The 25350-nt window shown below is 42.0% G+C and overlaps 1 protein-coding gene across 1 annotated transcript; it reads right to left on the bottom strand.

Annotated features, from left to right (window-relative positions):
- Positions 1-178: 178 nt before the first annotated feature.
- LOC117495049 (anoctamin-7-like) lies at positions 179-25350 on the bottom strand (the record flags this gene model as incomplete). Its single annotated transcript, XM_034146109.1, has 10 exons — positions 25334-25350; positions 23713-23806; positions 18709-18766; positions 17767-17891; positions 13294-13401; positions 11187-11323; positions 8114-8171; positions 2370-2480; positions 1280-1445; positions 179-269 (listed from the first exon to the last, which is right to left on the bottom strand). Coding segments are annotated over exons 2-10 (944 nt in total), but the record flags the coding sequence as incomplete, so codon positions are not given.

Here is a 25350-nt window from a genome sequence, read left to right as displayed (position 1 = left end):
TGTGTGTGTGTGTGAGATGTGGGGTGAGAGTTGTGTGAGACTGTGTGGGTGTGTGTGTGTGTGTGTGTGTGTGTGTGTGTGTGTGTGTGTGTGTGTGTGTTTTTCCTGAATATCCGTCCGCTCTGTTGGTGGCCGTTTCTAACAAACTAAAACTATCTCTGACACATCTTTTACTCACGCTGGGACGTCGGTGGCCATGAGCCAGAACCCGAACAGGAAGACCACGGTCCCAACGAGAGAGGCCGGCAGCAGCCAGCCGGTGTAGAAACCTGCACACACACACACACACACACACACACACACACACACACACACACACACACACACACACACACACACACACACACACACACACACACACACACACACACACACACACACACCACACAACAAAACCATTTTAAGAAACTATAATAACATACACATGGGCCATTGGTTGTGCCCATTTGTATGTTTTATTGTAGCACTAGATGGCGCATGGGGCACAGGGTATTTAGGTGACCTCAAACTGTTGGAAGAGCCACAGGTTTTTTTGACGATGTCGCTGTTTTCTTTCGTTGGAAATGAAATGGTATTGATAGCTAAAGACTTCGTAGTGAATGGAGATTACACACGTCCAAATAGGAGTACCCCGTTTAGCCAATCCCTTGGTGATATTGAAAGCCAATAGTCAACACAGCCATTGTTGAGCGTCTGTGCCTGCAATGTGAAGGCTAGCTAAGTCATTCATACCTCCTCGTGCCAGTGGGAGGCAGTAGTAAGTAGCGCATACATGACCTTGTTCATTTAAGACAATATATGATGACACAATTCTTACCCAGATGAAGAGCCTGGTCTGAGTGGTGGTCAAAGAAAGATGACACGGTGAGCTCGAGGCGATACATGGTGACAGTTATCTTTAGTTTACTTTCATCGGGGATCAGACTGCCACCGAAGTTCTTAATGCTGGGTGGGAAAAGGCTCAGTGCTAAGGTCCCAACACGCTCTAACTCATCTCCAAAACACTCAACGCTTCAACACGAGAACACGCACTGTTTTGTTGGTCTAAGTTAACAAACTGAGAAACAGGTAACTCTGAGCGAGATCTCAGAGCTTCTTAGTAACTGAACTCGTCAATTGAGACTCACTAAATGTTCAGCACAGTATGCTGTATTAGACTACGATGTGTCATTTTGAAACGTTTGGGGTTATTGGTGTGCAGATGTGAAGCTCGTACCTGCTGCAGACACACACTGTGGGACACTCTCAGAGGTGGGTTAGTTACTCATGTGGTAATTACCAAGCCAGGCGAAGTAAAGCGCTATCTTCTCTCCGAAGTATTCCCTGATGTGGTCCAGAGGCTGGTAGCTTCTCCAGGAGGACCAGGTGGCCCAGTGCGAATACAGGATCTGTCTCAGAGCTAAAGACTGGGGGGGCACTGGGGGGCTGGGCAGCTGGAATCCACCCTGCAAACAAAGAGCAAACATTTCAGTGCGGACAGTCGCTGAATGCAAACCACGCCCCGTACAACTCTGAAATGTTTTGTAGAGCCGCCATTTTATTATCCTCGCATTTAGCATTATTAGCATTAGCATTCGCCCAGTGCACAAACGCAGAGAGACTAACTTATGGCAACACAAAAGAAAACATGGGAGCGGTGGAGTGGAGATGAGGAGGTGTCGGCGTTCTGGCGATTTCCTCTGAAGGCTTCAGTAGAAGCTGCTGGGAGTCCCAGCAGCTTCTACTGAAGCTTTCCCCAACTCCGGGGACTTCCGGCCGGGGACTCCGGGTGGCAGTATACGCCGTGAAGTTGTTTGCGGCCTGCCAGTAAACCCAAAGCAGAAGAAGACAAAGTGACGTCAGCGGCTCATTTGCGTAATCTTCCCTCAGGGAAAAGTACTCCGGTGTGAACGCGATCTGTACTAACTGCCCTGGGGTCATAAGTGCTGGGGCTCTGAGTGCCGGCACTAAGTACGGCAAAGTACTTGGTGTGAACGCGGCTATTGAGTTCTTTGTAACCAAATCTCTCTCAGAGGGGCGTGGGGAGGGGCTCCTTATTTTCATCTAAAGTAACAGACAGAGAATCAGCACTTTGGAAACAGGGCTGAAACAGAGGGGATTATGGGTAATGCTGCAATGATCAACAATGCTGAAACACGCAATGATTGGTGTTTCAGCCAATCAGAGACAGGCTCTGGATATATCTGAGACCTGTGATATATTGATGAGATATGTATAATAGGGGACCTTTAAGACGGTGTCTCGTTTGAGGGAACACTCGTTTGGCGATTATACATTACATCGAAAAGTCTAGACCCCGAATACAAGACGAAAAAAACGTATCTTCAGGTCAATACGGTACTCTCCCACCTGCCGGGTTATAACCTCACCTCGTGCAGTGGGTAGGCTGCAGTGAAGACCCCCTCGCTCAGCAGACGGTCGATCCCAACCTCCCCACGTTTCATCGAACCGTACGGCGTCCGGGCCAGGATCTCGTACAGCTGCAGGGACAGGAAACAGTCACTGAGGGACAGGAAACAGTCACTGAGGGACAGGAAACAGTCACTGAGGGACAGGAAACAGTCACTGAGGGACAGGAAACAGACACTGAGGGACAGGAAACAGTCACTGAGGGACAGGAAACAGACACTGAGGGACAGGAAACAGTCACTGAGGGACAGGAAACAGTCACTGAGGGATAGGAAACAGTCACTGAGGGACAGGAAACAGTCACTGAGGGACAGGAAACAGTCACTGCGGGACAGGAAACAGACACTGAGGGACAGGAAAAAGACACTGAGGGACAGGAAACAGTCACTGAGGGACAGGAAACAGTCACTGAGGGACAGGAAACAGTCACTGAGGGACAGGAAACAGTCACTGAGGGACAGGAAACAGTCACTGAGGGACAGGAAACAGTCACTGCAGGATTTTGCACAATACCTCTTTTAAAAGTGTACAGCTCTCCCACTTTAAATACTTATATGCTGCACATATATTATTTGTAAAACTGTGAGAAATACAGCTTTCAGTATTGTGAGACAGGCTATATGCTAAGCTAATCAACATGTATCCACAATCACAACACTATCATGATGATCTCTAATATCGTTGCACATGAGTCTTCAATATTGTGTTTGTATTCCTTAAAGCTTCAGGCAGTGCACACTCGCTCTGTTTCAGGATGTGTGTGTGTGTGTGTGTGTGTGTGTGTGTGTGTGTGTGTGTGTGTGTGTGTGTGTGTGTGTGTGTGTGTGTGTGTGTGTGTGTGTGTGTGTGTGTGTGTGTGTGTGTTTGCAGAGGAGGCGTGCAGCGTCCTCCTGCTGACTGAAACATCCTGAACCTGAGAGGTCAACCGGTCTGCACCTCTGAGCCAATCAGAGCTCTCGCTGAGGGCCACGCCCCCTTCAGACACCAGGATGTTGGAAGTTAACTACGTGAGTCACTCAGCTTAACATATCATTACATTCACTGAAGAGGAGATGTTAGAGAGCCGTACATTTGATCAGGGATTAAACTCTGTATTTAATTTCATGAAACCAGAGCCCAGTCTGCTCTGATTGGTTAGCTGGCCGGCTCTGTTGTGATTGGTCAACTCCTTAGAGATGTCCCGCCCCTTAGCCTATCACGTACACTGTGTTGTTCTGTTGATTCGTAGAGTTTCGACCTATAATCTCTGAGCAGACTTTCACAATAGAATTTGTTTGCAGATATATTTAATCTGGTTGTTTATCTAACGACTTTAAACGTGTTCAATTGATCATAAGACAATATAAATATCTGCTCACTACATATTAATGAGTGGGTTATTAATAAAGCCAAGATTAGGAGGAGTGTCGTGGCGTTTTAATCAGTTTCTAGATTTAATATCCACTTGCCTCTAAGGGGGTTGTGGGTCATGACGCGCCTCTCTTTGCTTCCAAACTAACTTTGCAGAGATCGTTGTAGCGTTCAGTCAAATCAGATTTATTCTTTAAGGCGGCGTACAAACATGAGACAAACTTCCTCGCTTCAAAGCAACTAAAAGTTCTCCGTATCAAAAAAGGCCAAAAAGAACACGGTGAAAAGTCTGTACTGTGCACCATGGTCATGCCAATAGACATAAAGACATGCACGTCATACCCGACAGCGCACATTAGACAACAAATAAGTGAGACTTAAATGAACATCCTTTAAACCGTAGTGTGACTCACAAAAACAAATAGTTAAGAGTTTACTCTAAATCCTTATATGAATAAGACAAACATTCAAACCACATGATGAAAGGGAAATGGCTCTAACAGGGAGTGAGAGACTTGTGTTTATCTCATGCATATCATTACCATTTAAAACAAATGGAGTTTCTGTTGGCTGACATTATTAAAGAAATGGAAGACAAACATCGGCCACTTCTCCTACATTTCTGTGAGTTAGAAAATCATCATATTAAAGAAAGCCGGCAGAGGTCAGCTGTTCGTCTCTCTGTTCGAACCAGAGCACAGAGCAAACAGGTTTGAAGAACTCGTTCATTCTGTTTCCACGGGGAGCTTCTCCTGCATCAGGCGCTGTTTAACGAGGTGACACCGAGTTGAGAAGTTATTCAAACATTGTCTGTTTGCTCTCCGGGCGTTCAGGCTCATAAAGGAGCTGCACTGCTCTTAGGGAAGGGGCTGTTAGCTTCTATAGAGTCCATGCAGACATCCAGCAGTTTGTTATTAGTGGACCCTGAAGGCAGCATCTCCCTGGTTCATTGTGATAGAAAACGTAGGGTCCGTGTCCACATATCACCTGTTTCTAAACGCCAGTGTATTAAAAAAATGTATTCCAATGAGAACCGAGCGCACGCCGCCTCCAGAAAAGTCCAAATGGAAAATAAAACAGAACTAAACAGTCCTATATATACATGTTGACAATGAAAGACACAAATCTGTAGACCAAACTGTTTGGGCTCCTCACTAGAGGTGAGGTAAATCGCCTCTTAACCTGTTAAGCACCTAGCCTGTTTTTCATGTTTCAGGCTCGAAAATGACATGCCCAAAACAAATGACTACAACTTAACTTCTAAAAGGGTTATATGAATAATTTCTTTTATCAAAGCAAGGTTACATCTGTGAGTTGGATGTAGAAGTGTCAGAATCAATATAAATGTTTTTTATTTTAAAGAAAATTCAGATTTTACATAGTAAAAAACTGTAAATTATAGTGTCCGTCCAAAGATTATTTTTTACAGATAGTGAAAACTACCCTTGGATGATGGGTTAGTAGACTAAAAGCTTTAGGAATCCAAAGTACAACATATCATAAGTACCCTGTATCAAGATTGATGCAAAACAAGTGACATTTGACCTTTTTAGAGAGATTTAGCCAAAAAACCCCCCACCTCTGAGGTGATTTGGGTGGAAATGTTTTTTTTTCCATATAATAATAATAATAATAATGGGTTCCATTTATAAAGCACTTCATATTTGATTTCAAATCCCGAAGTGCTACAAGCAGTGAGCATGAACAGTATAAATAGACATTACACAACACGATAGAATTCATAAAAAGCAATACAAAATAAATAAAAGGGTGGTAAAAAGGTCTAGGCAAAGGCTCCATATCTCTGGCCCCCCTTGGTCGATGTTGATGGTTGACACCTCTTTCTGACCGTTAGAGCCAATAGAATGGAAGGGGGAGGCCCCCACACACACATGTTGTGAAGAGAAAAGGTGGGGGCTTCGCGCATGCAATTTAGCATCAGAGTGGACCTATCTCTAGCTCTGACATTTGGAAACAAAAAGCAGTTTTATTGCTTATGGATTATCAGAAATCATTTCAAAGAGGGCACAGACACATTGGATGAACCTATGGATTAACTGCAGCATCGTTTTTTTATCGTTTTAATGCCATTGAAGACCAGTTTTGACCAAGGTAAGCCATGTTAGCGTTTCTAGCTACCTAGCTCCACATGTTCTGATGTACGCTTTCGTTTATAGCGTCGCGAATGTTTATCACTGAGTGTTGAGGTGGGCACACCCAGATTCTGTGTCTCCAGGAGATGCTAATCGATGGGTTGGCTGTGTATCTAGGATAAGTAATAAGGGAGTTATTGTGAGTTTAGGTGCAGAGATAGGTTACATTTTTTCGCAGAGGCTGAGTGTTAGCATTGTGTTTTTTTTTTTTTAAAAGATCAGTTAGCTGAGTTTCTTCCCGTTACATGGATATAAAACATTCATAGTTTATTAAATATTAAGATTCCTTAGACGTTGTTTCCTGCAAACGACGCGTTTATCTGCCCGGTACCGTGGGGGCCGTGCGTAACAGGTTAAGTTGACTTATTCCATTCCTCACTGTTGTGTCTCGTCAAATGTGTTAGTTATGTTTATGTATTATGTCTGTTATTTCACGTCATGTCAGGTCTGTCTGTTTATGTCATTCATCTCTAGTCAAGTCCCCGTGTTTCATGTCGTGTCTCGTTTTCGTTTCATTTTGTACTTACCTCTTCTCTCTCATTTCAGGCCCTGTTACTTCCTCCCTTTGTGTGTTCTCCCGCCCTCGTCAGCGTCTGCCCCGCCCCTGATTGTTTCCACCTGTTCCCACTCACCTCATGTTTAAATAGTCCCATCTTCCCCTGTCCTGTGTCAGTTGGTCTTGTTTGTTTCCACGTATGGTCGTGCCCGGCCTCAGCATATAGAGGATCGATTCCAGTCAAGTCAGGTTGTGATATTTTTTGCCATATTTTGTAAACTTAACCTTAAAGGTTAAAAGGTAAGTTTGAGAAACTGGCTCGAGATACACTTTTTGTTATATTCCATGGAATGCTCTTAACATCCCGATAGCAATGAATATCTGAAGTGCTTTGACAACAAATCCATAAATAAATATCATCAGTGGAAGCTGTAGTACTGTAAAAAGCACGACCAATCATCTGAGCCGGCCCGGCTAAAATAACTGGATGGCCTACCTGCCTGTCAGCCTTCCATCTGTGCACAAACTTATCTCGTGCCCTCATTGGTCATGTGCGCGTTCGTGTGTGTTGGAGGAGGGGCTCTGTAAGGAAGTGGCAGATTTTCTCCGGTTGTGTATTTTCAAACTCTAGCGCACTCGAGCTGTTTCTCCGTTCTTACCTACCCCACCTTTAAGTTCTCTTTTTGTTACGCTTGGTTTTTCCTCCTTGTGAGCGCTTTTTGATTTTTTTGTTCATCGAAATTAAAAGAAATGTTTTCTTACATTCAAGACTGTCTCTGGGTCGTGCATTTGGGTTCTCCAGTTTGTGTCGAGGTCGTGACACTCACACACTTAATGTTTATATAATATCCTGATTTATATTTTGTTACTGTACATTTGTATTTGAACATGTATATTTCTACTTTTTTATGCTATTTTATTTCCATTTGAGACGTTTACATTTTGGATTGTTTATTTCTAGTCTTTTAATTTCTCTAATGTTCAATGCCTTGTCTGTTTATGCTGCTGCAACGCAAACATTTCCCACATTGGGATCAATAAAGAACATCTTATCTTATCTTAAGTTAGCTAAATCAATCAAGAGTAGGTGCATTGAGTTTCTTGAATATCCTTTAAAAACAAAACAGCCCAGCTTTCTGTAGGGTTTCATGTATTCTGTTTCAACAAGTGTTCCCTTAAAGCAGAAGCTACAGATTGCTTATAATGAAAACATGAAGGGTATATTTCATGTTTGTTATGCAAATAAAGTGATTGGGTTTTATTTGGATCAGATAACATTAAATGGATGATACGGCTGTCAGACAGAGCGGTGAAGCATAACAAGTCAAAGAAGAAAAATGAACTTGATGTGTGTTTATAATTATTTTTATATATGTGACGTTTCTAGATAATATTGTTGCATCAAGTTGCATTTGACTGTTGGAGACAATGATGGCTTTTTGTAAAATATTAAAATAATTAGATTCTTTTGTGACTTTCCCCTAACCCCACTTAGTCAGAGATGCTTTGTGCTAAATGGAGCTAAAGCTGCTTATTAACTGTAGTGGAGAATATATAAATATGAAGTAGCATTAAATTGAAATACACCACCGATGTGACGGGAGTAGAAAACCCCCCAACAGCATCAGAGGGTTCAGAGGGTTCAGAGGGTTCAGAGGGTTCAGAGGGTTCAGAGGGTTCACTCCTGTGAGAAAAAGGAACTCACCACCTGGTGTCTTTGAGTGGTTTTAAAGAACGTGTCTCTGTTGTCGCTGCCCAGAAACCTGCAGACACAATCAGAGAAACAACAGATCAAACTCAGTGCGGCTGGCCCATAGGGGGCGATAGAGCCCCCCCTAAACCACACACAACATTATTATTAATAATAATATGAATAATAATACTAATTAATTATATAAATTGTCAATATTTGTGTGTTTAAAATATGATATGCACCCAGAAATATGTGTAAAATATGATTTTAAAATAATTTGCGTATATGCTTTTCCTCCTACACTGTATGACTGAAGCTCTGTGCGGGGGCGATGGAGAGATCGCCCCACGGAGTCTCTGGAGCAGCTTAGCCAATCGCTGAGTCAAGATATGAACGTGTGTCATAAAATGTAACCAATCAGCGTCCTCAAAACTCCTACCGGAGGGGCGATTATTGTATCACCCCAAGTGAGCAACCGATACGCAGCTGGAGGAGGCCCACAGGAGGCGAGGAGACACAATGAGGAGGTGAGGAGACACAATGAGGAGGTGAGGAAACACAATGAGGAGGTGAGGAACACAATGAGGAGGTGAGGAACACAATGAGGAGGTGAGGAGACACAATGAGTGGCTTTTGAGTGGCTTTACTCTTCAGGGGAGGTGGGTTTAGTTTCCTGCACACTGAGCTGGAGGAGCGCCCGAAGACCCCCACCGAGTATAAAGACCACATTGAGTTAAAGAATAATTATTATTAGTTTGTTACATCTTCAGCTTTTTGTATTAAACACTGAGGGCATCGAAGCGGCTTCTCGCAGCCGACAGCACTTCTTACGGCCCGTCCACACAGCAGCGTTAAAAAAATCTTGGAGGTGGGCGTATCTGAAGCTTGGGGATTTTTTGCGAGCAAGGCACCAACAACCAATCACATGAATCTCCTGCCCCCGACATACGAAGCAAAAAAGCCCGAAGTAAACTGGATATAAACTCCCCAAACAGGCGAAGACCTACCACTGTCTCTGCCACCTCCCTCCATGCCTGGCTCCTCCGGTTTGTATCCCGGTAGGTAAATAGGGACTGGTCATAAAGCACCGGGTGATTCCCTACCGCTAATTTCTCCTCCATGTTTTGGACTATGAGGAAATGACCTGCGGTATGTCTCTCCCAGCATACACGCCGTTTGATTGGCTAGAGCTTGAACTGTCAGATTTGCATAAACGGGATTTGATTGGCTGACGCTTCCACCTCAGCCTCAAAAGTTGAACATTGTTCAACTTTGAATCCTGAAAATCCTGAAAATCTCCGCTCTGCTTCCCACAATGCAGTTCGCCGAAAAGTGAGGCAAAGTGACGTCACCCCATTCAAAGTGAATGGGCAGAAGCGTTCCAAGATTTTTTGTCGCTGCTGTGTGGACGGGCCGTTAGAGTCACACTGGGATGTCTGAAATGTCAGCCGACAGCACTTCTTAAAGTCACACTGGGATGTCTGAAATGGATGCACGTGGCCCAGCCCGACCTGGAGATGAACCCAGAGGCTTCCACATTGAACCTCAGTTCATATCTCCCTGCTTTCCTCTCTTCTTCTCATCTGACGCTCAGCGGAGACACAGACTCTCCGTTGTGGCTGAGCTTCTTCAGCGTTTGGTTTCTTCAGCTTTTAGTAAAGGCTGCCATGTCTCCTCAAGCTGCTGGATGTTCTCTAGATGCTGCTATGTCTCCTCAAGGTGCTGAATGTTCTCTAAACGCTGCCATGTCTCCTCAAGCTGCTGGATGTTCTCTAGATGCTGCTATGTCTCCTCAAGGTGCTGAATGTTTCCTAAAGGCTGCCATGTCTCCTCAAGCTGCTGGATGTTCTCTAGATGCTGCTATGTCTCCTCAAGGTGCTGAATGTTCTCTAAAGGCTGCCATGTCTCCTCAAGCTGCTGAATGTTCTCTAAAGGCTGCCATGTCTCCTCAAGCTGCTGGATGTTCTCTAGATGCTGCCATGTCTCCTCAAGCTGCTGAATGTTCCCTAAAGGCTGCCATGTCTCCTCAAGCTGCTGAATGTTCTCTAAAGGCTGCCATGTCTCCTCAAGGTGCTGAATGTTCTCTAAAGGCTGCCATGTCTCCTCAAGGTGCTGAATGTTCTCTAAAGGCTGCCATGTCTCCTCAAGCTGCTGAATGTTCTCTAAAGGCTGCCATGTCTCCTCAAGGTGCTGAATGTTCTCTAAAGGCTGCCATGTCTCCTCAAGCTGCTGAATGTTCTCTAAAGGCTGCCATGTCTCCTCAAGGTGCTGAATGTTCTCTAAAGGCTGCCATGTCTCCTCAAGCTGCTGAATGTTCTCTAAAGGCTGCCATGTCTCCTCAAGCTGCTGAATGTTCTCTAAAGGCTGCCATGTCTCCTCAAGCTGCTGGATGTTCTCTAGATGCTGCCATGTCTCCTCAAGCTGCTGAATGTTCCCTAAAGGCTGCCATGTCTCCTCAAGCTGCTGAATGTTCTCTAAAGGCTGCCATGTCTCCTCAAGGTGCTGAATGTTCTCTAAAGGCTGCCATGTCTCCTCAAGCTGCTGAATGTTCTCTAAAGGCTGCCATGTCTCCTCAAGGTGCTGAATGTTCTCTAAAGGCTGCCATGTCTCCTCAAGCTGCTGAATGTTCTCTAAAGGCTGCCATGTCTCCTCAAGCTGCTGAATGTTCTCTAAAGGCTGCCATGTCTCCTCAAGCTGCTGAATGTTCTCTAAAAGCTGCCATGTCTCCTCAAGCTGCTGAATGTTCTCTAAAGGCTGCGTGTGTTGTTGCTTGAGAGGTTTCTCCATGTGGAACATCTGGGTTCTATATCTGCATCCTTTCTGAAGCAGCTCCTCCTGATGGGAGAGTTCTGGGCTCTTGAGTACTGGCACTTGTTGAACACCGTATTTACACTACATTCACTTTGACACCTCTCACTGTCCCTCAGCGCACATCCTGTGGTGAAGCTCAAAGGTTGCGTTTGAACGTCTTTCTGTATTATTCAGAATGTTAGTTTCTGTTATGGACCCCTCACTGTGAGACGTCTTTCTCTCCTTTATGTCAGAGGACACTTTGGTATTTCTAAAGAGACGTTTGAATGGTCACCTCTGCAGCTTGTTGTTTCTGAACTGACAGGTGTAGAAGTCCGGGGGGGCGTTAGGGACGTCCTGAAGAAAAGGGTTGGGGACGGACAACCGGGACAAAACCTGCGCTGACCAGTTAGTGAACGGAGAGGGGACAACCTGCAGAGGACAGAGGACACACAGAGGACACACTGATGACACACTGAGGACACACTGAGGATGTACTGAGGATATACTGAGGACACACTAAGGACACACTAAGGACACACTGAGGACACACTGAGGATACACTAAGGACACACTAAGGACACACTGAGGATACACTAAGGACACACTAAGGACACACTAAGGATACACTGAGGACACACTAAGGACACACTAAGGATACACTGAGGACACACTAAGGACACACTAAGGACACACTGAGGACACACTAAGGACACACTGAGGATACACTAAGGACACACTAAGGACACACTGAGGACACACTAAGGACACACTAAGGACACACTAAGGACACACTGAGGATACACTAAGGACACACTAAGGACACACTAAGGACACACTGAGGATACACTAAGGACACACTGAGGATACACTAAGGACACACTAAGGACACACTGAGGACACACTGAGGATACACTAAGGACACACTGAGGACACACTGAGGATACACTAAGGACACACTGAGGACACACTAAGGACACACTGATGACACACTAAGGACACACTAAGGACACACTAAGGACACACTGAGGATACACTAAGGACACACTGAGGATACACTGAGGACACTTTGAGGACACACTAAGGACACACTGAGGACACACTAAGGACACACTGATGACACACTAAGGACACACTAAGGACACACTAAGGACACACTGAGGATACACTAAGGACCCACTGAGGATACACTAAGGACACACTGAGGACACACTAAGGACACACTGAGGACACACTAAGGACACACTGAGGACACACTAAGGACACACTGAGGACACACTAAGGACACACTAAGGACACACTAAGGACACACTAAGGACATACTAAGGATACACTGAGGATACACTGAGGACACTTTGAGGACACACTAAGGACACACTAAGGATACACTAAGGACACACTGAGGACATACTAAGGACACACTAAGGACACACTGAGGACACACTAAGGACACACTGATGACACACTAAGGACACACTAAGGACACACTAAGGACACACTGAGGACACACTAAGGACACACTGATGACACACTAAGGACACACTAAGGACACACTAAGGACACACTAAGGACACACTGAGGACACACTGAGGACACACTAAGGACACACTGAGGACACACTAAGGACACACTGAGGACACACTAAGGACACACTGAGGACACACTAAGGACACACTGAGGACACACTAAGGACACACTGAGGACACACTAAGGACACACTGAGGACACACTAAGGACACACTGAGGACACACTGAGGACACACTAAGGACACACTAAGGACACACTGAGGACACACTAAGGACACACTGAGGACACACTAAGGACACACTAAGGACACACTAAGGACACACTAAGGACACACTGAGGACACACTGAGGACACACTAAGGACACACTAAGGACACACTAAGGACACACTAAGGACACACTGAGGACACACTAAGGACACACTGAGGACACACTAAGGACACACTAAGGACACACTAAGGACACACTAAGGACACACTAAGGACACACTAAGGACACACTGAGGACACACTAAGGACACACTGAGGACACACTAAGGACACACTAAGGACACACTAAGGACACACTAAGGACACACTGAGGACACACTAAGGACACACTGAGGACACACTAAGGACACACTGAGGACACACTGAGGACACACTAAGGACACACTAAGGACACACTAAGGACACACTGAGGACACACTAAGGACACACTGAGGACACACTAAGGACACACTAAGGACACACTAAGGACACACTAAGGACACACTGAGGACACACTAAGGACACACTGAGGACATACTAAGGACACACTAAGGACACACTAAGGACACACTGAGGACACTTTCAGGACATGGTTGATTGTAAGGTCCATGTAATGTGATGTCTGACCTGCAGGGGGACTCTGAGGCTGATGTCCTCTGCGTAGAAACAGAGGACACTCCAGGGGGCGTTGAGGAGGACAAAACAGGTCTTTGTCTTCTGCTGAAGGACGTCTCTCTGCGGGGACACGGAAGAGACACTTTTTATTTTACATTTTCTTCTTTAAGAATTTAATTTTTTTTTCTCTATTAAAATCAAGCGTTCTTCTTTGTTGAGATATTGGAACTTTTTCTTTAAAATGTCGCTGAGCATTCAGACGACCTTTTGTGAATGATTCTATTTTTATTGTTGTATTAACATATTTATAAATACATTTTGTTTAATGGACAAATATTCCGACTTTGACAGAATATTGAAACTCTTTTGTTGAAATCTGGTTCCTCAGATTTTTTATATTCAATATATATATTTTTAATATTCATAACTTTTTAATGATGATTTCCAAATGCCTTTAAAACTTTTACAAATAAAATATATATTTACACATTTTTTACAACCTGTTATTTTTTTTAGAATATTCCTTGAAATATATGTTTTTAAAATTGTCATATATTCCATTGTCCCCTCCGTCCCCTCCGTCCTCTCCGTCCCCTCCGTCCCCTCCGTCCTCTCCGTCCCCTCCGTCCCCTCCGTCCCCTCCGTCCCCTCCGTCCCCTCTCTGATCGTCTCTTTCATCATTAAGTGAAAGTAAATAAAACACATCTCAACATTGAATCTATTTTGTTGTTTGACGTTCATTGGAAACCCTTTCTAACGTCACCCAGAAGTAAAAAAACTGACATTAGGCTTTTCTTCCCCTGCGATATGAAAACATACAGGAATTGAAGAAAAGACCGTTTTTTTTTCCCGCAAACCATCCTTTCTTGAACTTTAATGCTCATTGGTATTTTTTTAATTATATTTAACCGGATGAAGGATTTTAGTCCCGGACGTCTGGATCTGAAGTTATCAGAGCAACAAGCTGAGCTAGCTCGGTTAGCAGCGCCGAACTGGAGAAACACATGAAACTATACTTAATTCACTGTTTTGACCTTTAATCACCCGGTCCGTTTGCTTTGGAGATTTGATTGTGATTGGTGGTTTGCTGTCACTCACTAATTACCCCTGACATGAGAGCCGCGTGAGTTTTCCTTTTGTAGCAAGCAGCAAAAATAATTGTAACATGACGTGTTTGAGTTAATTTGCCTACTTAATATCGCAAGTCCTAAAAAATAAATAAAATTATTATTATTATTTATTTTATTAAAAAAATTGCACGTCCACGCGATGTGAATATCGCGCATATCGCGATTATCGTCACGACACGATATATCGTGCAGCCCTACCCAGAAGGATTTATATTTGAGGGTTTTACAGTATGAATACGGACATTCTTCAAGTCTGAATGTTAGCGGGTAAAGCACGGCGCCGCCCTTTAGCATCGACGTAGCGGGCTTTCTACAAACTCCAAAGTCAACACTTGTCTGTGCGTTGTATAAATATCGTGTTGGGCGGGGAAGCCTGGCCTAAAACCAACACAGGACTCTCAAGTCTGATGTTAAACCTTGATTCTTTTGTCTTTAGCATGTCGCTGACGTTAACGCTAACCTCGCCTCAACCGAGCTGGATAGTTTCGTTGCATTGAACTAAATGTACAGATTATTTAAAAATGCTCACAACTAGCGGACATCGAAACTTCTTCCTTTACTGCAAACCGGACGCTCTTAGGGTGACGAGCGCGTCTTGGTTGAGGACACACTAAGGACACTTTCAGGACACACTAAAGACACACTAAGGACACTCTGAGGACACACTGAGGACACACTAAGGACGCTCTGAGGACACACTGAGGACACACTAAGGACACTTTCAGGACACACTAAAGACACACTAAGGACACTCTGAGGACACACTGAGGACACACTAAGGACACTTTTAGGACACACTAAAGACACACTAAGGACACTCTGAGGACACACTGAGGACACACTGAGGACACACAAAGGACACACTGAGGACACACTGAGGACACAATAAGGACACACTAAAGACACACTAAGGACACACAGAGGACACACTAAGGACACACTGAGGACACACTAAGGACGCTCTGAGGACACACTGAGGACACACTAAGGACACACTAAGGACGCTCTGAGGACACACTGAGGACACACAAAGGACACACTAAGGACACACTAAGGACGCTCTGAGGACACACTGAGGACACACTGAGGACGCACTAAGGACACACTAAGGACGCTCTTAGGGTAACGAGCGCGTCTTGGTTGAGGGCACACTAAGGACACTTTCAGAACACACTAAGGACACACTAAGGACACACTGAGGACACACTAAGGACACACTAAGGACACTTTCAGGACACACTAAGGACACACTGAGGACACACTAAGGACACACTGAGGACACACTAAGGACACTTTCAGGACATTTTCAGGACACACTAAGGACACACGGAGGACACACTAAGGACACTTTCAGGACACACCAAGGATACACTGAGGACACACTGAGGACACACTAAGGACACACTGAGGACACACCAAGGACGCTCTTAGGGTAACGAGCGCGTCTTGGTTGAGGGCACACTAAGGACACTTTCAGGACACACTAAGGACACACTAAGGACACACTGAGGACACACTAAGGACACACTAAGGACACACTAAGGACACACTAAGGACACACTGAGGACACACTAAGGACACACTAAGGACACTTTCAGGACACACTAAGGACACACTGAGGACACACTAAGGACACACTGAGGACACACTAAGGACACTTTCAGGACATTTTCAGGACACACTAAGGACACACGGAGGACACACTAAGGACACTTTCAGGACACACCAAGGATACACTGAGGACACACTGAGGACACACTAAGGACACACTGAGGACACACCAAGGACGCTCTTAGGGTAACGAGCGCGTCTTGGTTGAGGGCACACTAAGGACACTTTCAGGACACACTAAGGACACACTAAGGACACACTGAGGACACACTAAGGACACACTAAGGACACACTAAGGACACACTAAGGACACACTGAGGACACACTAAGGACACACTAAGGACACTTTCAGGACACACTAAGGACACACTGAGGACACACTAAGGACACACTGAGGACACACTAAGGACACTTTCAGGACATTTTCAGGACACACTAAGGACACACGGAGGACACACTAAGGACACTTTCAGGACACACCAAGGATACACTGAGGACACACTGAGGACACACTAAGGACACACTGAGGACACACCAAGGACGCTCTTAGGGTAACGAGCGCGTCTTGGTTGAGGGCACACTAAGGACACTTTCAGGACACACTAAGGACACACTAAGGACACACTGAGGACACACTAAGGACACACTAAGGACACACTAAGGACACACTAAGGACACACTGAGGACACACTAAGGACACACTAAGGACACTTTCAGGACACACTAAGGACACACTGAGGACACACTAAGGACACACTGAGGACACACTAAGGACACTTTCAGGACATTTTCAGGACACACTAAGGACACACGGAGGACACACTAAGGACACTTTCAGGACACACCAAGGATACACTGAGGACACACTGAGGACACACTAAGGACACACTGAGGACACACCAAGGACGCTCTTAGGGTAACGAGCGCGTCTTGGTTGAGGGCACACTAAGGACACTTTCAGGACACACCAAGGACACACTGAGGACACACTGAGGACACACTAAGGACACACTAAGGACACACTGAGGACACACTAAGGACGCTCTTAGGGTAACGAGCGCGTCGTGATTTGAGCAAACTGTCAAATTGTTTTTTGGAAAATGTTGAAAATGAAATCTCCTCCCGGCGGTGAGCTCTGTATTTATTAGAAGACATAAATCTCATAGATCTCAAATTAGAACAGAAACGTAAAGATTGTTTTCTTATTTTCTTGTAAAATAATATCTTTGTTTGGAAACAACATCCGGTCAGACGCGTTGGTTCATGTTGGTGTCGAGGGTTGACGTTGTTTAGAGGACGGAACATCACATAAGTATAAATAAATAAATGAATGCATAAATAAACACAATTAAAACAGATATATTGTATTTATTATAAATTATTCCGGTATTTATTTAATTATTCGTGTATTTATAAATACGTGTGTTTATGTTTATTTATTCCTTCCTGTATTTATAAATACGTGTGTTTATGTTTATTTATTCCTTCCTGTATTTATAAATACGTGTGTTTATGTTTATTTATTCCTTCCTGTATTTATAAATACGTGTGTTTATGTTTATTTATTCCTTCCTGTATTTATAAATACGTGTGTTTATGTTTATTTATTCCTTCGTGTATTTATAAATACGTGTGTTTATGTTTATTTATTCCTTCCTGTATTTATAAATACGTGTGTTTATGTATACTCCGGTGATGTTCTGCCTCCATGCAGTTTGACTGCAGGTGTGTTTGTTTCGCTCACCTGCTCCTGCAGCAGTCCGCTGTTTCTCAGCTTCTGCAGGAACACCTGCCTCCACTCCCTGTGGGCGGGGCTTGAACCCTCCTCCACCTGTAAGCTCAGAGGCTCCTCCCACACCAACACAAAGTCTGTCCAATGGGAGCACAGCATTCAGACCATGTGCACACTCACTCTCCTGCTATTGGCTGACTGCTCGGTGATGTCACACAGGGAGAACCTGTTCCTTGTTAAGATTATTCATAATTAAAATCCAACGTTAATCAAACAAAAGCAACAAGGACAGGTGTTTCAGCGCCTTTAGATCTTATATAGAAAGAAGAAACACTACAGCGTACAAACACTTAATGTATTTCTAAATACTATGGACTCACACAATATGGCAATAATATATCACAGCACAAACTCAAAGATTAGCAGCTCAATTACATCTAAATGCATTGATCCAAACCTGCTGCAGCTTCAGAAAGGATGCAGATATAGAACCCCAGATGTTCCACATGAAGAAACCTCTCCAGCAACAACACACGCAGCTTTTAGAGAACATCCAGCAACTTGACAACACATGCAGCTTTTAGAGAACATTCAGCAACTTGAGGAGACATGGCAGCGTTTAGAGAACATTCAGCAACTTGACAACACATGCAGCTTTTAGAGAACATCCAGCAACAACACATGCAGCTTTTAGAGAACATTCAGCAACTTGAGGAGACATGGCAGCGTTTAGAGAACATTCAGCAACTTGACAACACATGCAGCTTTTAGAGAACATCCAGCAACAACACATGCAGCTTTTAGAGAACATTCAGCAACTTGAGGAGACATGCAGTGTTTACTAAAAGCTGCAGAAACCAAACGCTGCAAATACAAAATGCTGAAGAAGCTCAAAACACAACGGGATATGAATTTAAATACACCACGAATCATCATCAGTGTGTTTTTACTCACCGACTCGAGTCGACCCGTCACTGAAGACGTTCCTGTCCGGAGGCTGGACAGGTGCATTCTGGGATTTTGAGACAAAAATCTGGATTTTTAGGATAAAATTGAATTTTGAAAAATATTATTGAATTTTGAGATTTTGAGGGGGGAAAACAAAATCGGAATTTTGAGAATATTTTGAAAAAAGTCAGAATTCTGAGATTTTGAGATCAAATCTTAAAGGGGACCTATCATGCAAAATGCACTTGTGTACGTCGTTTATACATGAAAAACACAACCCTCTCTCTTTTCCTCCATACCCAAATCTCTAAAAACGGGGCTGCAACGGATCTGATACAAACTGATCCAGATTTGAAATTGTTCTGAAGTCAGAAACAGGGAGCTCCGCCTATATGGCCAACTCTCCACCTATCAGGGGAATGGGGGGTTAGGCCACGGCAACGGCCATTGCCGCTCGAAAGCGCTGGAGACGCTGTAGTACATATGCCAGGCCTGTAAGTGGCGCTGTAGTCTGTCACAAAAGCAGCGAAGAAGACTTCTCACAGAATCAGCCCTTGCAAAAACAGGGCTGGAAAAGAGCAAATAGAGCTACATGAGGCATGGCTAAAATGCATGATCTGTTTGGTATTTTGAAAAAAAAACTTCACAGACATGTTTTATATAGGTATGGCCCTACAATATATTATTCAAATATAGCATGATAGGTCCACTTTAATTTGGAGATTGTTGAAAAGGTCAGGGTTTTGAGATTTTTTTTTAGAAAAAGTCAGAATTTTGAGATTTTGAGAAAAATTCTTAATTCTTTTATTTTGGGAAAAAAAAAAAACCTAATTTTGAGAAAAAAATAATAATTTTGAAAAGAAAAAACCTAATTTTTTTATTTTTAGAAATGTCCACATTTTGAGAAGCAGATCAACATTTTGACATTTTCAAAAAAAGGTAAATATTTTCAGGAAATGCCACATTTGCGAAAAACAATGTTCAGAAAAAAGTACAACTTTCAGAATTTGTTGAGAAAGTCAGAATGTTGGGAAACATGAGATTTTCAGAAACTATTTCTTTAGTAATGAAAGGTTGATAAAGCTGACGACGCTATGCAAAGTAATAGCAACTAAACTTTAACAGGAAGAACCAACACAATCCTAAGGTGAGAACACTAGGCTGACCCGTTCCTCGCCTTTTTAGGATAAACATAACGTCCAGTTATTTATTTCCCTTCGCAATCAGCGTGTTTTTATTTAGTCTTGTTGCCATTAATGAGAGCAGATTGGACTCTTCCTGTGATTGTTGTTAATGGAGTAAAACAAAAACCTCGTCACTCAGTCCTTTATAAACAACTCCGCCTCACTTCCTGTTTCCTGCTGCAGCTAAACTCACACAGTCATTCAAAACTGATCTCAGAAACACGTCTTCTTCTAGAGAAGTGTTTTATTTCCCTTTTGATCGGCCGAAAGACGAAGCAACGAAACGAAACGAGCATTTTAAGAGATTGTATGTGTATTTTGAGGAAAGTCTAAGAGTTAATAATAATTAAGTCCATACATACTGATATACTAACAATGTGCTTTAAAACGGTATTTTATGTATTTGTGGGTGATAACTAGTGGTGTGTTATTTATACAGGCCTAAATTCACTCTGTTATTATTTAATATTTTGGGGGGGGGGTTTATTACATATAAGAATGTTGTGGATAAATGTTTTGCAGGGTTATTTTACATATTTGTAAATTACTGTATTTTCCGCAACTAGCTTACGTCAACTATCTTTCTAACTACTTAACTAGATTACATGAGCTCCCTATCACTTAACTAGCTTACGTCAACTATCTTTCTAACTACTTAACTAGCTTACATTAGCTCCCTATCACTCAACTAGCTTACGTTAACTATGTTTCTGACTACTTAACTAGCTTACATTAGCTCCCTATCACTTAACAAGCTTACGTTAACTATGTTTCGAACTACTTAACAAGCTTACATTAGCTCCCTATCACTCAACTAGCTTACGTCAACTATCTTTCTAACTACTTAACTAGCTTACATTAGCTCCCTATCACTCAACTAGCTTACGTTAACTATGTTTCTGACTACTTAACTAGCTTACATTAGCTCCCTATCACTCAACTAGCTTACGTTAACTATGCTTCTGACTACTTAACTAGCTTACATTAGCTCCCTATCACTCAACTAGCTTACGTTAACTATGTTTCTAACTACTTAACTAGCTTACATTAGCTCCCTATCACTCAACTAGCTTACGTTAACTATGCTTCTGACTACTTAACTAGCTTACATTAGCTCCCTATCACTCAACTAGCTTATGTTAACTATGTTTCTAACTACTTAACTAGCTTACATTAGCTCCCTATCACTCAACTAGCTTACGTTAACTATGCTTCTGACTACTTAACTAGATTACATTAGCTCCCTATCACTCAACTAGCTTACGTCAACTATCTTTCTAACTACTTAACAAGATTACATTAGCTCCCTATCACTCAACTAGCTTACGTTAACTATGCTTCTGACTACTTAACTAGCTTACATTAGCTCCCTATCACTTAACTAGCTTACGTCAACTATCTTTCTAACTACTTAACTAGCTTACATTAGCTCCCTATCACTCAACTAGCTTACGTTAACTATGTTTCTGACTACTTAACTAGCTTACATTAGCTCCCTATCACTCAACTAGCTTACGTTAACTATGCTTCTGACTACTTACCTAGCTTACATTAGCTCCCTATCACTCAACTAGCTTACGTTAACTATGTTTCTAACTACTTAACTAGCTTACATTAGCTCCCTATCACTCAACTAGCTTACGTTAACTATGCTTCTGACTACTTAACTAGCTTACATTAGCTCCCTATCACTCAACTAGCTTACGTCAACTATCTTTCTAACTACTTAACAAGATTACATTAGCTCCCTATCACTCAACTAGCTTACGTTAACTATGCTTCTGACTACTTAACTAGCTTACATTAGCTCCCTATCACTCAACTAGCTTACGTTAACTATGTTTCTAACTACTTAACTAGCTTACATTAGCTCCCTATCACTCAACTAGCTTACGTTAACTATGTTTCTGACTACTTAACTAGATTACATTAGCTCCCTATCACTCAACTAGCTTACATTAGCTCCCTATCACTTAACAAGCTTACGTTAACTATGTTTCTGACTACTTAACAAGCTTACATTAGCTCCCTATCACTCAACTAGCTTACATTAGCTCCCTATCACTCAACTAGCTTACGTCAACTATGTTTCTGACTACTTAACAAGCTTACATTAGCTCCCTATCACTTAACAAGCTTACGTTAACTATCTTTCTAACTACTTAACTAGCTTACATTAGCTCCCTATCACTCAACTAGCTTACGTTAACTATGCTTCTGACTACTTAACTAGCTTACATTAGCTCCCTATCACTCAACTAGCTTACGTTAACTATGTTTCTGACTACTTAACAAGATTACATTAGCTCCCTATCACTTAACAAGCTTACGTTAACTATCTTTCTAACTACTTAACTAGCTTACATTAGCTCCCTATCACTCAACTAGCTTACGTTAACTATGCTTCTGACTACTTAACTAGCTTACATTAGCTCCCTATCACTCAACTAGCTTACGTTAACTATGTTTCTGACTACTTAACAAGATTACATTAGCTCCCTATCACTCAACTAGCTTACGTTAACTATGTTTCTGACTACTTAACAAGATTACATTAGCTCCCTATCACTCAACTAGCTTACGTCAACTATGTTTCTGACTACTTAACAAGCTTACATTAGCTCCCTATCACTTAACAAGCTTACGTCAACTATGTTTCTGACTACTCAACTAGCTTACATTAGCTCCCTATCACTTAACAAGCTTACGTTAACTATGTTTCTGACTACTTAACAAGCTTACATTAGCTCCCTATCACTCAACTAGCTTACGTCAACTATGTTTCTGACTACTTAACTAGCTTACATTAGCTCCCTATCACTCAACTAGCTTACGTTAACTATGTTTCTGACTACTTAACTAGCTTACATTAGCTCCCTATCACTCAACTAGCTTACGTTAACTATGTTTCTGACTACTTAACTAGCTTACATTAGCTCCCTATCACTCAACTAGCTTACGTTAACTATGTTTCTGACTACTTAACTAGCTTACATTAGCTCCCTATCACTCAACTAGCTTACGTCAACTATCTTTCTAACTACTTAACAAGCTTACGTTAACTATCTTTCTAACTACTTAACTAGCTTACATTAGCTCCCTATCACTCAACTAGCTTACGTCAACTATGTTTCTGACTACTTAACTAGCTTACATTAGCTCCCTATCACTCAACTAGCTTACGTTAACTATGTTTCTGACTACTTAACTAGCTTACATTAGCTCCCTATCACTCAACTAGCTTACGTCAACTATCTTTCTAACTACTTAACAAGCTTACGTTAACTATCTTTCTAACTACTTAACTAGCTTACATTAGCTCCCTATCACTCAACTAGCTTACGTCAACTATGTTTCTGACTACTTAACTAGCTTACATTAGCTCCCTATCACTTAACAAGCTTACGTTAACTATGCTTCTGACTACTTAACTAGCTTACATTAGCTCCCTATCACTTAACAAGCTTACGTTAACTATGCTTCTGACTACTTAACTAGCTTACATTAGCTCCCTATCACTTAACAAGCTTACGTTAACTATGTTTCTGACTACTTAACTAGCTTACATTAGCTCCCTATCACTCAACTAGCTTACGTTAACTATGCTTCTGACTACTTAACTAGCTTACATTAGCTCCCTATCACTTAACAAGCTTACGTTAACTATGTTTCGAACTACTTAACTAGCTTACATTAGCTCATATCTAGCTAGCTTTGGTGTGAATTGTGTGAATTATTATTTAACACCCCATGAAGAGACTCGCAGTGTGGTCATGTGTCTACCGTCCCGATAGCCGATTGGCTCATTATTGATCGTGTCGGTTACCGTGGCGACGCTGCCGTAGTTTTTCTCCGCCTCAGTTTCCATGGCGATGAGCGTGTCGCTGTCCTCCCTCGCCTCGCCTCGACGCCTCATCCTCCTGCAGGAACAACCTTATCCATCATTAATAATATCTACTAGAGTCCTATGAGAAAAAGTATGTGTTGTTATTATAAAACGATCAATATTTTTCTAAGATTAAATCAGATATATATATTTTTTAAATCGTACATTCCCTGAGATGAATGTGGTTTATTGATGAGTAAATAACTTGACTGTTCCCAGGTCACAGTCGTACTGTATATTTAAGAGAAAATAACTTGGATAATATCTGAGATTAAATTCAATTCTGGGAAAAAAAAATCTAATATTTTCGGATATTAAATCTGACATTCACGAAAAAATACGTAGATATTCTAATTAAAGCGGTAAAAGTATGAGAAATATTTTGGGGGAGATTTAAATCATACATTTACTAGAAAATGTGATATTTGTGGATATTTTTCCAATATTAAATAATTAATTTATAAGAAAAAGAGATTAATTTGCTTAAATGACGAGAAAAAAACTCAGATATTTTCTGATCTTAAATCAGACAATTACTTGAAAAAACACAGATATTTCTTTGAGATTTAGCTCATATATGTATAAGAAATAAACGTAGATATTCTCCCAGGATTAAATAATGTATTAATAAGAAATATATGACATTAAGGGGTTAATTGATGAGTAAATAACTTGACTGTTCCCAGATTACAATCGTACATATACGAGAAATAATTTGGATAATATCTGAGATAAAATGTAATTCTGAGAAAAACTATCTACAGCCATTTCTATTATCCAAGGTTATCTTATCCATTACTTTTCTTTTAGAACTTGCTCAAATGTATCAAAAACAATGCCTTAAGAAAACACGAATAATACGTAATATTTTCGGTTATTATCAATCAATCAATGTTTATTTATATAGCCCAATATCACAAATGTTACATTTGTCTCAGTGGACTTCACAGTTTGTACAGAATATCAGTGACAATACGACACCCTCTGTCCTTAGACCCTCTGTCCTTAGACCCTCTGTCCTTAGACCCTCACATCGTACAAGGAAAAACTTCCGGAAAAACTTCCGAAGAAAACCCACAGTTTATTAAATCTGACATTCACGAATAAAAACGTTGATATTCTACGAGATTAAAGTGGTACATTTACAAGAAAAAAGGTAGATATTTTTTAAGTGGAAAATGTATGAGGAAAACTTGACTGTTCTCAGATTACCGTCATAAAGTTATTATAATGAATCTCAAAGAATATCTTCTCGTCATTCTGTACTTTTATTTCTTGTGAATATACAACTTGAATCTCAGAGAATATTCACGTTTTTTGTGGTGCTTTTTTTTCTGCCGTAATATTTTCTTACGGCGTGTTATTAGTACTTTTAATGAAGTAGCATTGAACACTAACTGAGTATTTGACAGTGTACTTATAGTACTTTTACTGCAGTTACATTTGAGTATGTTCACACTGTGTAAGGTATAGAGTATTAGACAAGAACAGCGGAGACACGTTTTAATAAATAAACTAAAGAATGTAGAAAGTAGAAACTTCCTCCTGCAGAAGGACTTACCTGCAGCCCGGAGCAAA

This window comes from Trematomus bernacchii, unplaced genomic scaffold (genome assembly GCF_902827165.1).
Source record: "Trematomus bernacchii unplaced genomic scaffold, fTreBer1.1, whole genome shotgun sequence".
NCBI classification, from domain to species: Eukaryota; Metazoa; Chordata; class Actinopteri; order Perciformes; family Nototheniidae; genus Trematomus; species Trematomus bernacchii.
Note: the sequence above shows the minus strand (reverse complement) of the source record. Positions and strands in the feature narration are given on the sequence as shown.